Source organism: Mustela erminea, chromosome 4 (assembly GCF_009829155.1).
Source record: "Mustela erminea isolate mMusErm1 chromosome 4, mMusErm1.Pri, whole genome shotgun sequence".
NCBI lineage: Eukaryota > Metazoa > Chordata > Mammalia > Carnivora > Mustelidae > Mustela > Mustela erminea.
Window position 1 is genome coordinate 59,467,416 of NC_045617.1, and position 15,128 is coordinate 59,482,543.

A 15,128-nucleotide genomic window follows, 5' to 3' on the forward strand; every position below is an offset into this window, starting at 1 on the left:
TCCAGCCAGGACCAAGTTCACCTACCAAGGAGTGCAGGTTCAATACCAAGGAGAGCAGCAGAATTACACAGGAGGAGAAAGCAAAGCACGGAACTCATGGTTTTCTCCCCATGATTCTTTAGTCTTGCAGTTAATTTAATTTTTTTTTCAATTTTTTTTCTTCTTTTGCTAAATTTTTTTAGCTTTAACCCGATTCTTTTTTAATGTTTTTTAACTAGTTTATCTAATATATATATATATATTTTTCTTTTTTATATTTTTTCGTTACTTGTTTTCATTTTTTAATTGTTTCTTTTTTTTTTTTTCTGAACCTCTTTTGATCCCCTTTATCCGCCCCACCCTCCCCCACAATTTGGGATCTCTTCTGATTTGGTTAAAGCATATTTTGCTGGGGTCTTTGCCACCCTTTTAGTATTTTACTTTCTCCTTCATATACTCTTATCTGGACAAAATGACAAGGCAGAAAAATTCACCACAAAAAAAAGAACAAGAAGCAGTACCAAAGGCTAGGGACCCAATCAATACAGACATTGGTAGTATGACAAAACTAGAGTTCAAAATGACGATTCTCAAGGTTCTAGCAGGGCTCGAAAAAGGCATGGGAGATATTAGAGAAACCCTCTCAGGCAAGATAAAAGCCCTTTCTGGAGAAATAAAAGAACTAAAATCTAACCAAGTTGAAATCAAAAAAGCTATTAATGAGGTGCAATCAAAACTGGAGGCTCTCACTGCTAGGATATATGAGGCAGAAGAAAGAATTAGTGATATAGAAGACCAAATGACAGAGAATAAAGAAGTTGAGCAAAAGAGTGACAAACAGCCACTGGACCACAAGGAGAGAATTCAAGAGATAAGTGACACCATAAGACAATACAACATTAGAATAATTGGGATTCCAGAAGAAGAGAAGGTATATTGAGGAGAAGGAGCAGAAGGTATATTGGAGAGAATTTCCCTAAAATGGCAAAGGGAACAAGCATTAAAATCCAGGAGGTGCAGAGAACTCCCCTCAAAATCAACAAGAATAGGTCCATACCCCATCACCTAATAGTAAAATTTACAAGTCTTAGCGACAAAGAGAAAATCCTGAAAGCAGACCGGGAAAAGAAGTCTGTAACATACAATGGTAAAAATATTAGACTGGCAGTGGACTTATCCACAGACACCTGGCAGGCCAGAAAGAGCTGGCATGATATATTCAGAGCACTAAATGAGAAAAACATGCAGCCAAGAATATACATCCAGCTAGGCTATCATTGAAAACAGAAGGAGAGATCAAAAGCTTCCAGGACAAACAAAAACTGAAAGAATTTGTAAACACCGAACCAGCTCTTCAGGAAATATTGAAAGCGGTCCTCTAAGCAAAGAGAGAGCCTAAAAGTACTAGATCAAAAAGCAACAGAGACAATATACAGTAGCAGTCACCTTACAGGCAATACAATGGCATTAAATTCATATCTCTCAATAGTTACCCTGAATGTTAATGGGATAAATGCCCCAATCAAAAGACACAGGGTATCAGAATGGATTAAAAAAAAAAAAAAATCTATATGTTGCTGACAAGAAACTCATTTTAGACCCGAAGATACCTCCAGATTTAAAGTGAGGGGGTGGAAAACAATTTACCATGCTAATGGACATCAGAAGAAAGCAGGGTTATATCAGATCAATTAGATTTTAAGCCAAGACTATAATAAGAGATGAAGGAGGACACTATATCATACTCAAAGGATCTGTCCATAAGAGGAGCTAACAATTTTCAATATCTATGCCCCTAACATGGGAGCAGCCAACTATATAAACCAATTAATAACAAAATCAAAGAAACACATCAACAATAATACAATAATAGTAGGGGACTTTAACACTCCCCTCACTGAAATGGACAGATATCCAAGCAAAAGATCAACAAGGAAATAAAGGCCTTAAATGACACACTGGACCAAATGGACATCACAGATATATTCAGAACATTCCATCCCAAAATAACAGAATACACATACTTCTCTAGTGCACATGAAACATTCTCCAGAATAGATCACATCCTGGGTCCTAAATCAGGTCTCAACGGGTATCAAAAGATTGGGATCATTCCCTGCATATTTTCAGACCACAATGCTCTGAAGCTAGAACTCAATTACAAGAGGAAATTTGGAAAGAACCCAAATACATGGAGACTAAACAGCATCCTTTTAAAGAATGAATGGGTCAACCAGGAAATTAAAGAAGAATTGAAAAAATTCATGGAAACAAGTGATAATGAAAACACAATGGGTCAAAATCTGTGGGACACAGCAAAGGCAGCCCTGAGAGGAAAATACATAGCGGTACAAGCCTTTCTCAAGAAACAAGAAAGGTCTCAAGTACACAACTGAACCCTCCACCTAAAGGAGCTGGAGAAAGAAGAAAGAAACCCTAAACCCATCAGGAGAAGAGAAATCATAAAGATCAGAGCAGAAATCAATGAAATAGAAACCAAAAAAAAAAATAGAGCAAATCAACGAAACTAGGAGGTGGTTCTTTGAAAGAATTAATAAGATTGATAAACCCTTGGCCAAACTTATCAAAAAGAAAAGAGAAAGGACCCAAATAAATAAAATCATGAATAAAGAGGAGAGATCACAACCAACACCAAAGAAATACAAACTATTATAAGAACATACTATGAGCAACTCTAAGCCAACAAATTTGACAATCTGGAAGAAATGGATGCATTCCTAGAGACATATAAACTATCACAACTGAACCAGGAAGAAATAGAAAACCTGAACAGACCCATAACCAGTAAGGAGATTGAAACAGTCATCAAAAGTCTCCGAACAAACAAAAGTCCAGGGCCAGACGGCTTACCAGGGATATTCTACCAAAGATTTAAAGAAGAACTAATTTCTATCCTCCTGAAACTGTTCCAAAAAATGGAAATGGAAGGAAAACTTCCAAACTCATTTTATGAGGCCAGCATCACCTTGATCCCAAAACCAGACATGGATCCCATCAAAAAAGAGAACTACAGACCAAAATCCTTGATGAACACAGATGTGAAAATTCTCACCAAAATACTGGCCAATGGGATCCAACAGTACATTAAAAGGATTATTCACCACGACCAAGTGGGATTTATTCCAGGGCTGCAAGGTTGGTTCAACATCTGCAAATCAATCAATGTGATACAACACATTAATAAAAGAAAGAAAAAGAGCCATATGATATTCTCAATAGATGCTGAAAAAGCATTTGACAAAGTGCAGCATACCTTCCTGATCAAAACTCTTCAAAGTGTAGGGATGAGGGCACATACCTCAATATTATCAAAGCCATCTATGAAAAACCCACCACAAATATCTTTCTCAATGGAGAAAAACTGAAAGCTTTTCCACTAAGGTCAGGAACACGGCAGGGATGTCCATTATCACCACTGCTATTCCACATAGTACTAGAAGTCCTAGCCTCAGCAATCAGACAACAAAAGGAAATTAAAGGCATCCAAATAGGCAAAGAAGAAGTCAAACTATCACTCTTCGCAGATGATATGATACTCTATATGGAAAACCCAAAAGGCTCCACTCCAAAATTGCTAGAGCTTGTACAGGAATTCAGTAAAGTGTCAGGATATAAAATCAATGCACAGAAATCAGTTGCCTTTCTCTACACCAACAACAAGACAGAAGAAAGAGAAATTAAGGAGTCAATCCCATTTACAATTGCACCCAAAACCATAAGATACCTAGGAATAAACATACTCAAAGAGGCTAAGAATCTATACTCAGAAAACTATAAAGTACTCATGAAAGAAATTGAGGAAGACACAAAGAAATGGAAAAATGTTCTATGCTCCTGGATTGAAAGAATAAATATTGTGAAAATGTCTATGCTACCTAAAGCAATCTACACATTTAATGCAATTCCTATCAAAATACCATCCATTTTTTTCAAAGAAATGGAACAAACAATCCTAAAATTTATATGGAATGAGAAAAGACCTCGAATAGCCAAAGGAATATTGAAAAAGAAAGCCAAAGTTGGTGGCATCACAATTCCGGACTTCAAGCTCTATTACAAAGCTGTCATCATCAAGACAGCATGGTACTGGCACAAAAACAGACACATAGATCAAGGGAACAGAATAGAGAGCCCAGAAATAGACCCTCAAGTCTATGGTCAACTAATCTTTGACAAAGCAGGCAAGAATGTCCAATGGAAAAAAGACAGCCTCTTCAATAAATAGTGTGGGGAAAATTGGACAGCCACATGCAGAAAAATGAAATTGGACCATTTCCTTACACCACACACGAAAATAGACTCAAAATGGATGAAGGACCTCAATGTGAGAAAGGACTCCATCAAAATCTTGAGGAGAACACAGGCAGCAACCTCTTCGACCTCAGCCGCAGCAACATCTTCCTAGGAATATCACCAAAGGCAAGGGAAGCAAGGGCAAAAATGAACTATTGGGATTTCATCAAGATCAAAAGCTTTTGCACACCAAAGGAAACAGTCAACAAAACCAAAAGACAACTGACAGAATGGGAGAAGATATTTGCAAATGACATATCAGATAAAGGGCTAGTGTCCAAAATCTATAAAGAACTTAGCAAACTCAACACCCAAAGAACAAATAATCCAATCAAAAAATGGGCAGAGGACATGAACAGACATTTCTGCAAGGAAGACATCCAGATGGCCAACAGACACATGAAAAAATGCTCCACATCACTCGGCATCAGGGAAATACAAATCAAAACCACAATGAGATATCACCGCACACCATTCAGAATGGCTAAAATTAACAAGTCAAGAAATGACAGATGCTGGCAAGGATACGGAGAGAGGGGAACCCTCCTGCACTGCTGGTGGGAATGCAAACTGGTGCAACCACTCTGGAAAACCGTGTGGCGGTTCCTCAAAAACCTGAAAATAGAGCTACCCTTTGACCCAGTGATTGCACTACTGGGTATATATCCTAAAGATACAAACATGGTGCTCCGAACGGGCACATGCACCCGAATGTTTATAGCAGCAATGTCTACAATAGCCAAACTACGGAAAGAACCTAGATGTCCATCAACAGATGAATGGATATAGAAGAGATGGTATATATACACAATAAATACCATGCAGCCATCAAAAGAAATGAAATCTTGCCATTTGCAACGACGTGGATGGAGCTAGGGGGTATTATGCTTAGCAAAATATGTCAATTGGAGAAAGACAACTATCATATGATCTCCCTGATATGAGGAAGTGGAGATGCAATGTGGGGGTTTGGGGGGTAGGAAAAGAAAAAATGAAAGAAGGTGGGATTGGGAGGGAGACAAACCCTAAAAGACTCAATCTCAAAAAACAGAGTAAGGGTTGCTGTGGGGAGGGGGGATGGGCGAGGGTGGTGGGTATATGGACATTGGGGAGGGTATGTGCTATGATGAGTGCTGTGAAATGTGTAAAGCTGACGATTCACAGTCCTGTACCCCTGGGGATAAAAATACAATATGTTTATTAAAAATAAATAAATAAATTTAATTTAAAAAATGAAAAAAAATGCACAGTAAAAGATGCTTAACATCATTAGTCATGAGGAAAATGCAAATTAAAAGTGCAGTGAGATACCACTAGAGAGGGGCTGGAATCTGGGCGCCAGGGTGGCTCAGTGGGTTAAGAGTCAGTCTTTGGCTCAGGTCATGATCCCAGGATCCTGGGATGGAACCCTGTGTGGGCCCAGCCTACTCAGTCTGCCTTTCACTCTCCCTCTGTTTCCCTCCATCTCGTGCCCTTCTCTCTTAAATAAGTAAGTAAAATCTTTATTAAAAGAAACATAACCCACCCTCCCCCCCAAAAAACAAGGGCTGGAATCATTAAAATAGAAGAAAGACTGACAATGTTACACTTTAACGAGGGCACAAGTAACTGAAACTCTCATGAATTGCTACTGGCAAGGCAGCACGGCACATCCACTCTGGAAGACAGTTTGGTGGTCTCTATCAAGTCAAACATATACTTGCCTTATAACCAAACAATTCCACTCCTGGGTACCTACTCAAAACAACAAAAACTCATGTTCACACAAAAACACGTATGTAAGTGTTTATAGCAGCTTTTTTCATAATCACCTCAAACTAGAAAAAATTAAATGCACTTTAACTTACGAATCGATGAACAAAGTGGTACACAATGCCATGAAATACCACTCAACAATAAAATGGAACAAACCACCAACACACAACATGGAGGAATCTAAAATGTATTGTGCTAAATGAAGAGAGTCAGACTCAAAAGGCTACATATGGTATGCCTTATATATATTTTCTATGTATATGTGAAACTATAACAATAGGGAACAAATCTGTGATCTCAGGGAAGGGTCTGACTGTAAGGAGTCAGCATAAAAGAATATTTTTATGTGATTATGGTGGTGGCTACAGGATTCTATGCATCTGTCAAAAATCACTGAACTGTACACCAGAAAGTGAATTTTGGTGTATGTTAATTTAAAAAATAAATGTATACAAACCATATGCACACACTGAATTTTTGTTTTTAAAGGAAAGAATATATATATATATATATATATATATATAAAATTAAAAAATAATTTTTTGCAAAGAATGTGATTTTTTGTGAAATCTGACTATATATGTGTGCATACACATATATACATATACATATATTTCTGCTGTCTGATTCTCTATGTATGTATATATGCAAAGCTCTGAAATAAATACCATCTTGGGGTGACTAGGTGGCTCAGTCGGTTAGGCATCCAATTCTTAGTTTCAGCTCAGGTCATGATCTTGGGGTCATACGATCAAGCCCTGTGTCAGCTTCTGCACTCAGTGTGAAGTCGGCTCGAGATTCTCTCTTTCCCTCTCCCTCCACCCCTAGCTCGTCCTCTCTTTCTCTCAAATAAATAAATAAGTCTTTTTAAAAATAAAATAAATAAATACCATCTTGAAGCCCTAAAATACTAAGATGCACAGAAAATCAGAGATCATTAAAATAGAATATATTTCCTTCCCAATGGCTTTCTGTATTGTACAAATTTTCTATAATTCTATGTGTTGTTTTGATATTAAAATTTTAAATTATAACATGGCCTGACATGTCTAAATATGTCAATACTTAAGGGGCTAGATCGTTGTCAAACTGACTTTTTAGAATTCTACACTTCTAAAGCCCTGTAACGAACACATTCCATATTCTCAAGCTTCCAAATGATAGCAATTCTTGCCACTTTGCAAATTCAAGCAATTTCTCTGGTTGTTCTTGATTAGCATATCTTGACTTAGCATATCAAAACTACCTTCCATATCTTGCTCCATCCCACAACAGATCCCATCAAGAGGTCTTTCATGTTCAAAGAGTTCTCTGTGCTCAAGGTACCTGGCAGGACCACCCCCCAGGTGAGAAATGGGCCCTTTAAGTGTCTGGCCACGGGCTGCAGACACAAAAGAACGCTATGTTGTTATGGAATCTGAAGCAATAAGATTTTTCCAAATATACTTGAATCACAGGAACATCTGATTCAATATGGAAAATTGTACTATTGTTCACACTTCCACAGAAACATATGACATTTCAGGGAACACAGAGAAACAAATGAAAACCCTCAAGAGCAGCTACCAATTTTGCTAAATGTTATACCAGACATGGAGGACGGCGGGATGGGGAAAAAAGTGACCTCAACTAGTGGTCAGATGACTTTCTGTAATTTCAATAACATTTGCAACTAAGAAAGGGAATGGGTGATTATATCATCAACTATTTTCCCCACTCTAACAAAACCAGGCCCCTTTTTTTATGTCTAATCCAAAAGAAACATTTCCAAAGAGGGTGAAGAGGATTCTATGTGAAGTATTATACTCATAATGCTTCCCTTGGGTTAGAAAAAGTGTTATTTCATCCTTAAAGCTTATGTGCACATTTTAGGGTCAAGTCTAATTCTACTGGGGAAAAAAAAAATGTGCAGTTTCACCTTCTTTGTGTGATATCCAAATAAAACAAAACAAACAAACAAAAAACCCACGTAATTTTGTTCAGAGTACTCAATGAACTACTGGCCTTCACATGACTGGCAAAGCAAAGTACCATAGTTACATAATGATACACAGAATCTCCTCTTAAGATATTTTATTTCCTATTTAAAATTAAGCCATGAACTAGAGTCAAGAATATTTTATTACAGCTACATAAGTAAATATAAGACAAATTTAAAAGCTTCAGTCAGTATACTTATGCAATTTATTCTTTTCAACATTTTTTTAAAATGTCAAAAATTCTTAGCATGTCTAAAAGCAAAAAAATGTATCCCCCAGGTATATTGGACCATTTCCTGCTCTTTGAACACCCCAAGCTTTTCAACATCTGAGCTCTTATTTATCCTGCTCCCTCTGTGATTTCCTTAAATTCTTTTGCAATAAGGATTTAGATAACAAAAATAAATACCTAGATTATATTACTTTAAGCCTCTACAAAAATGCCTTCACCCAGTCAAAATATAAGACCACGTTTTTGGCTTTCCTAAAAATCACAATGTAAGAAACATAGTTTTAAGAATATTTCTATATATTCTGCTAAAAATCAATCAAAGGCATTATTTACAACAGTACCCAATGTCCTTTATAAAACAGTCTGGGGGATAAATAACCCTGAAAAGTCAGTGCCTGGAAAGAACCACTCTATTTTTCCTGATAGATTGCTATGCTTCCTTTATTCCAATGCTAAGGACAACACAATCAAGTATGTATTCTTTTTTCCCTTGGTTGCCCTGAAGATTACCTAAATTTGTTTTTTTAATTTCAATAAATAACCTCTCCCTAGCACTTAATACAGATTTCTCTTTTATTTTTAAGTTGTAATTTTTTTTCAACATGTTTTTAATTATGCCACAGTGGAAGTCACTTTAAATATGTTTCAAAATATGTTTAAGTATACTTTAAATATAGTGGGCAGAAATAATGCTGAGACTGCAACCTACAAGTTATTCCATGTTAAGTCATAATACAAAACCAGTATGGCCTAGGGCAGCATTTACCAAACTAGAACATGCCAAGCAGTCGCATAATGATCTTACTAAAAGTGTGGATTCTGCTCAGAAGGTCTGGAGTAGAGCCCGAGGTTCCATAGTTCTAACAGGCTCCCAGATAAGATCACTTCTACAGGCCCTCAGACCACATTTGGAGGAGGCGGGATCTAAACAGTGTTCTGTCCATGCATGAAGGAAAAGTTAGGACAAGACAAGCAATGAATATAGTGGAGACCTAGGTCACTAGAACCCTCACAATGGTGAACACTAAAAATTAGAGCAAATGGGATAGCCTATTTCTGTATCAGTCTTTAAAAATCAAAAGGTCTTAAATTCAGTATCAAAATTAATTTACCTTTTTATACAACAAATGTCCAGCTCATGTTTTTCAGAGAAGTTGATTCTGATTGATGTGTTAGACATTGCACCATAGACATTTAAAGAAAATTATGGTTGGTATGTTTCAAAAATCCCTCTTATTCTGAATGTTTTAGGAGGAAAAAGGACAAGAAAACTCATCGAATATTTGGAAAGTTTCCATTTATTCAAATGTTTACTAAACACCTATTACACTCCAGCACTACGTTGAGGTCTCAACATACAATTGCCTTTTTCTTTTAATTCATTTATTCTGGTTTTATTCCGATTCTTCATTTTTACTATCTTTGGGAGCAATCACTGTATAAGTTGGGGAATTATCCTTTAATCAGCAAATAAGTGAATGAATCTGCATCATTTCAAGAAAATTCATCAGCTCTGATACTGGTTAAGGAGCTATTTAAACATCAGTTCATATAGATTTTCTGTCTTTCTGTCTTATTTCGGTTAAGAGAGTATTCCTTCTCCTGACATGGCCTATTGCATAACGATAGATTCTAAAATACTTCACAGTAAAGAAAAGACCTAGTTTTCCCATGTTGTTCAGTTTTCTATAGATTCTCATAGTGCCCATTGTTATGTCTCCTCTGCATAGTTTCATGGGTGCAGTAGGCAAAAACCTATATTTTGGTTAAAGCTAAAGCTAAAATTAACCAGTTATCTAATATACGTAAAGAACTAGCTGAGTCATTGCCTAAGTATGACAACATTTAAGTTTCTTTCTGGGTCGGAGGATTTAAAACCAGGTGTACTAGTTTTCTATTGCAGCTATAACAAATTACCATAAATTTAGTGACTTAAGCAGTACAGATTCATTATTTTATAGTTCTGGAGGTCAGAAGTCCCAAATGGGTCTCACTGGGTCAAATCAAGGCATCAGCAGGACTTGGTTTCTTCTCAAGGCTCTAGAGAAGAATTCATTTTCTGTTCTTTCTGGCTTCTACACACCTCCCACATTCCTTGGCTCTTGGCCCCTTCCTTCACCTTCCAACCCAGCAAAGTTGTGTCTCTCTGTGACTTTCTTCCACAGTCACATTTTCTTCCAACCAACACTTCCCTTCTGCCTCCTTCCATTTTAAGAACCTCTGTGATTATATTGGGTCATATGGATGATCAGGGATAACTTCCCTATTTTAAGGTCAACTGCCTAGCAACCTTAATTTCCTTTGCTGTGTAACCTAATACACTCACAGGTATGAAAGGATTAAGATGTAGCCATCTTTGAGGGTTCATTGGTCTGCCTAACACACCAAGACAGGGTTCCATTTCTATTTACTAACTTGAATTTTCGAAACACTTGAGTTCTCTTACAGTTTTTTTCAATGCTAGAAGTTCTTAGGGGAAGAACAGGGTAGGATTACTGATAGCAAAAACTTGTGTTTCAGGTTTTAACCATGAACTCTGATTCTATTGCAATGACTCTGACCCTCAGTGTAAGATATGAATATAGCCGAAATGGCCACTGCCCCAGAACCAACTGGTCCCAGATACAAGTGGCCGGAGACTCCTGATTGACGTTCTGGTAAACTCATGAGGTGGACCATGGAATCAGACTGTGGGCACCAGGATAATTCCTGACTCTGCAGTCCAAGTTGGCTAGAAAAAGGGCTTTCTCACTAAAGTTTTAGAAGTTAAACTCTCCTCCAAAATTGCTCCAGTGAGCTTAGAATCATTAAAACTGTCCAAGGCACTAAGTAATCAAGATTATTTGTTTTAAACATGCAAAAAAAATGAAAAGTCAGGTATAGTAGAGTAGCCTAATTTTTCCATGCCATTACTAAGGGCTGTGCAGGAGACTATTTCAACAACTTTACAGTGCATAAGCTCTAATCATTAAAAGAATAACACTTTGCATGAATGTTTTTAATGAATACAGTCTAGACAGACCTTCTCATAGGAACTCTTGATTAAAGATAATTATTAGGTTTCAATCAGAAGTCACAGAAAGCAAAAAGTCTGAATAGGCTGAAGGCCCTACAAAAACTGAATCTAAATATGAAACAAACAGAATCAAGTTTGAATTTATGGCCTGAATTCTAGGAGATAAAAGTATGTTTGTGGTGATTAAATACTTCAAGCAGGCACGTTCCATCATCAAATGCTAAAATAGAAACTGCATGGCAGTTTCCACAGAGTCAAATAGCCTCTACTGTGCTATCATGTCATACAAAGGTTATGGGAAGTATATTGTTTCTTGAGAGCCTTGTTATTTAACGCACAGTAAGCAATGCCCAACATGAGAAGTCGTCATCTCTCATGGGTTAATGGATACCCCAATTTCTACCCCTCTCACCTGCTGTCCTCCACCCTCACTCCCCTAAAACTGTTCCTAACACAAAGGTGCTTCTGAGAACTCTCCATAGCTCCCATGGTCCTGGTAGGGTCTCCAACAATACTTCAGCTCAGCACTGCTCCTTGGCGACACCAAAGTGGGCTAGTTCTAAGTGAGATCTGATTAAGGAATGGAAAAAGGGAGGGATCCAAGAGGAATTTTATTTGCATAGCCCCTGAAAGAATTCCGAAAATCTATGCACATATTTTTAAATAACATCTAAACATTTTTAACAGAAGTTTAAACACTTGAAAAAGGAACATGATTTCAAATGCTCTGATACATATTTATCAGAACCTCAGGGCTGCAGATTTCACTCAATCTATGGAAAATGTCTGCTCTATCACATAATTGGCAGAGCCCACTCTCATTGACAAGCCAATCAACCCAATAAGACTTTCTGTCAAAACAAGCCTGACTTCGTTTTTTTCAGTCAAATGTGAAGATAGTCCTGGTGACAGTCTGTATTCTGAATGCTAAAAGGAACAGATAAATACAGCACAGAGCCTTGTCATGTGCTCACCCCTTGGATGAATGAGGAAGAAGGAAGGAGAACTGACAGGCATTATCCATGTTCCGAGGCAGATCAATTTCGAGGAAGAGAAGCTGAGAATCTGAAAACTGAAACCTTGAAACCCTCTATGCCCTGGGAAGTCTTGGAGCCCAAAGGCACGTACATGGTTTGGAAACTGCTGAGAAAAAGTGCTTAAATTCTTCTTTGAAAGTATCTAACGTGAAACAAATATGAAGTGGTGTTTTTAAAGAAAAGGCCCTCTGACTGCATTTCTTTGAGGGATTTTAAGCCTCTGGAAATATCTTAACACAGGTATCATGTTCTCCTCATCAAAAAGGAGGGTCAACGATTAGAGATTATAACCTTGCTTATCTGACAACCTTGTGTATAATCTTGGATGGGCAGTTGTGCTGTCCCAGGATTTGCTTCTACATTATCTCTAGTCCTTGGAACTCCTTGATTTGTTCTCACCCTCTACCCATATTTGGTCATTGTTGAGTGTGTTTCACCAAGTCTAAATTAGTCACCTTTCCCCTTTAAACTCCTAGATTTCACCCCATGTCATTATTGGGCCTAATGCTCATATTCTGATGCTCTCATGCTCTTTAGTGCCAAAAGTAGATAAGCTTTTTTTAAAAAAACAAAAACAAAAAACAAAAACAACAACAAAAAAACCCTGCAACTGCCAAGGCTATCCTGTTGTGCCAACAGGGCTGCTTATGCAAACTATTGAAAACTCAGTTGGAAATCGAGTGTAAAGACATACTGGTAACGCATTTTGAAAACCTCTCACCTAATGTTTCTGGGAGAAAGGTTAGAAGTAAATTACTGACAATGGGCAAGAAAACAGATGCAAAGGAGACAACTTTATTAGGGGCTTTCTCTTCTTTATGAGGATTTTGGTCCTTTCAGAGGAGCTCCAAGTAATTCGACAATACCCAGTTTCCTTCAGTTGCTGCAACTTGATCCCACGGTGGGTGCTCTGGAAAGCACGCTGCAGGCGAATGGGTCTGAGGCCACTCAAGATCAAGGTCGTCTGATCCATTTGTTAAGTTGAGACTCCTTCCGTGTCACCTCTTAGAAGCAGGTCTGTGTTCCCCTCCAAAGAGCCCACCACCTGGCTGTGCCCACTTCCATTCGTGCCCCAGCTACCACGTAAGGGGTGGTTCAGAGGTGCTGCTACGGGGGCAGCCAGGCCTTTACGCGCAAGCACTGAGGGAGAGGCGAGCACACCGGTAGAGGCTGGAGGGGCGCGCGCGCGCGCAGGTGCCCGCGCACCCACCCCACCCCCCCTACACACACCGACTCGGGGTGCAGGGCGGACGCGGGAGGGGAGCGGAAGGCCTTACCAGATCAATGAACGTCAGGAATTTCCAGCTCCCGCCGTAGGTCTGATGCGAGGGCATTTCGATGGCCTTGTAGTTGCACAGGATAGAGCAGTAGGACAGCAGGATCGCCACCCGCAGCACCTGGCACGGGACAAGCGCCATGTTCGCAAAAGGCCTGGCAGGCTGGAAGGCGAGGAGGGAAGGCTGGAGGCGCAGGGCGCACGGGGGCGGGCGCCGTGGGAACCCTGGCGCGGCCAGCCGCGGGGCGGGCCGGGCCGGGCCGGGGCGGAGCCGGGCGGAGTCGGGCGGGGTCTGCGGCGGGCTGGCCCCGCGGGACCGGCGACCGGGAGCGCCTGGCGACCTGCGCGGGCGGGGCGGCGGTGGCGGGCCCTGGCGGCGGCCACGGCCTGGCGCCGTGGCGTCAGCTCTTTCGTCATCTCCGTCATTCTGCTCCTGCGTTCGCGGGGCCCCGGGACACCCGGCCGGGGCGCCCCCTAGGCGTCCTTTGGGTGGGTGGGCGGCCTCCGAGTGCGGTCGGGGCTGGGGCAGCGGGCGGCGCGCTGTGGAGCCGCCGCGGGTGGCATCTTCAAGGCGGGGGCGGCGGGAGGGTTGGGGGGGGGTGTCCTGACAGAGGGGACCCCAGTGGGGACAACCGTCGCAGCCGGAGGGGATTGCGGCGGAGATGGTTCCTGCTGGCCGAAGCGGATGCTCCGTGCGGAGGGACCGGTGGCAGCCTGGACGTGGGGTGTAAATCCGCGCGCGGGGGGCTCCCGAGTGACTATTTATTTTGAACCCAACTAGATTTTTACTGATGAGACTTTTAATCACTCTGAAATTACCTTATAAATTCTATTCCAACGGACGGACTGCCCTGTGCTCCTCCTCACAGGAGATTTATAAATAGCATGTAATACAACGGGACAGACCGTGAACTTGGGACAGGAGGTTTGTAAGTAAAAGGTTATAGAGAAAGGGGTGTCAGATAACTGTTTCTGCATGAAGACTGCTTTCAGCTTCAAACTGAACAAACAGAACAAATCGTTCTGAATTTGGAAGCAAAACCCGGTGTGTAACTTAATACTAATCTTTTGAGGGTTAAACTGACATTGCCCTTTTACTTTTTTCTTTCCTACCGTACAATACCAGAGCTTAGTGGAAGGAAAATAAATATAAACTGGATTCTCTCTGCCTTCCAGTAAATGTTGTCACAGTGAAGTTGCCTCGGTCTGTGGGCAGCATTTTTTTTTTTTTAAATCATGATCACATTTCAGCCAACCAGATGCATGATCAGAGTATGAAAAGACAACATAGGTATTTCCTGTGGATCCGTTTAAAACAGGTGCCCTCTCCAAATAGTCTCTGAGTCAGTGAATGTGGAATAAGGGGTCAGGGAAAGCAGAGTGTTAGAAGTAAAAGTAGCAACTCACGAATGTTTTCCTGAAAATTTCCAATCAAACTAAACCAAAATAGAGAAACCCATGAGTTGTTTTTTTTTTTTTTTTTTTTGGCCTTATAATTATGCCAATAGAAATCAATGTCATTGGGGGCCTGGGTGGCTCA

At 40.0% G+C, this 15,128-nt stretch overlaps 1 protein-coding gene across 9 annotated transcripts in view; it reads right to left on the reverse strand.

The window, feature by feature from the left end:
* AIG1 (androgen induced 1) overlaps positions 1 to 13,941 on the reverse strand; it is a 265,814-nt gene extending 251,873 nt beyond the window's left edge. For 7 of the 9 annotated variants that reach the window (XM_032339347.1, XM_032339345.1, XM_032339340.1 and 4 more), the window contains exon 1: positions 13,590 to 13,844. In XM_032339347.1, coding sequence (XP_032195238.1) covers positions 13,590 to 13,730 — 141 coding nt within the window. In that variant the 5' untranslated portion in view covers positions 13,731 to 13,844. Of the gene's footprint in view, positions 1 to 13,086; positions 13,453 to 13,589 lie in introns of those variants that run through there. The other 2 variants (XM_032339349.1, XM_032339344.1) reach the window with 2 other exon arrangements.
* Between the last annotated feature and the right edge of the window lie 1,187 nt (positions 13,942 to 15,128).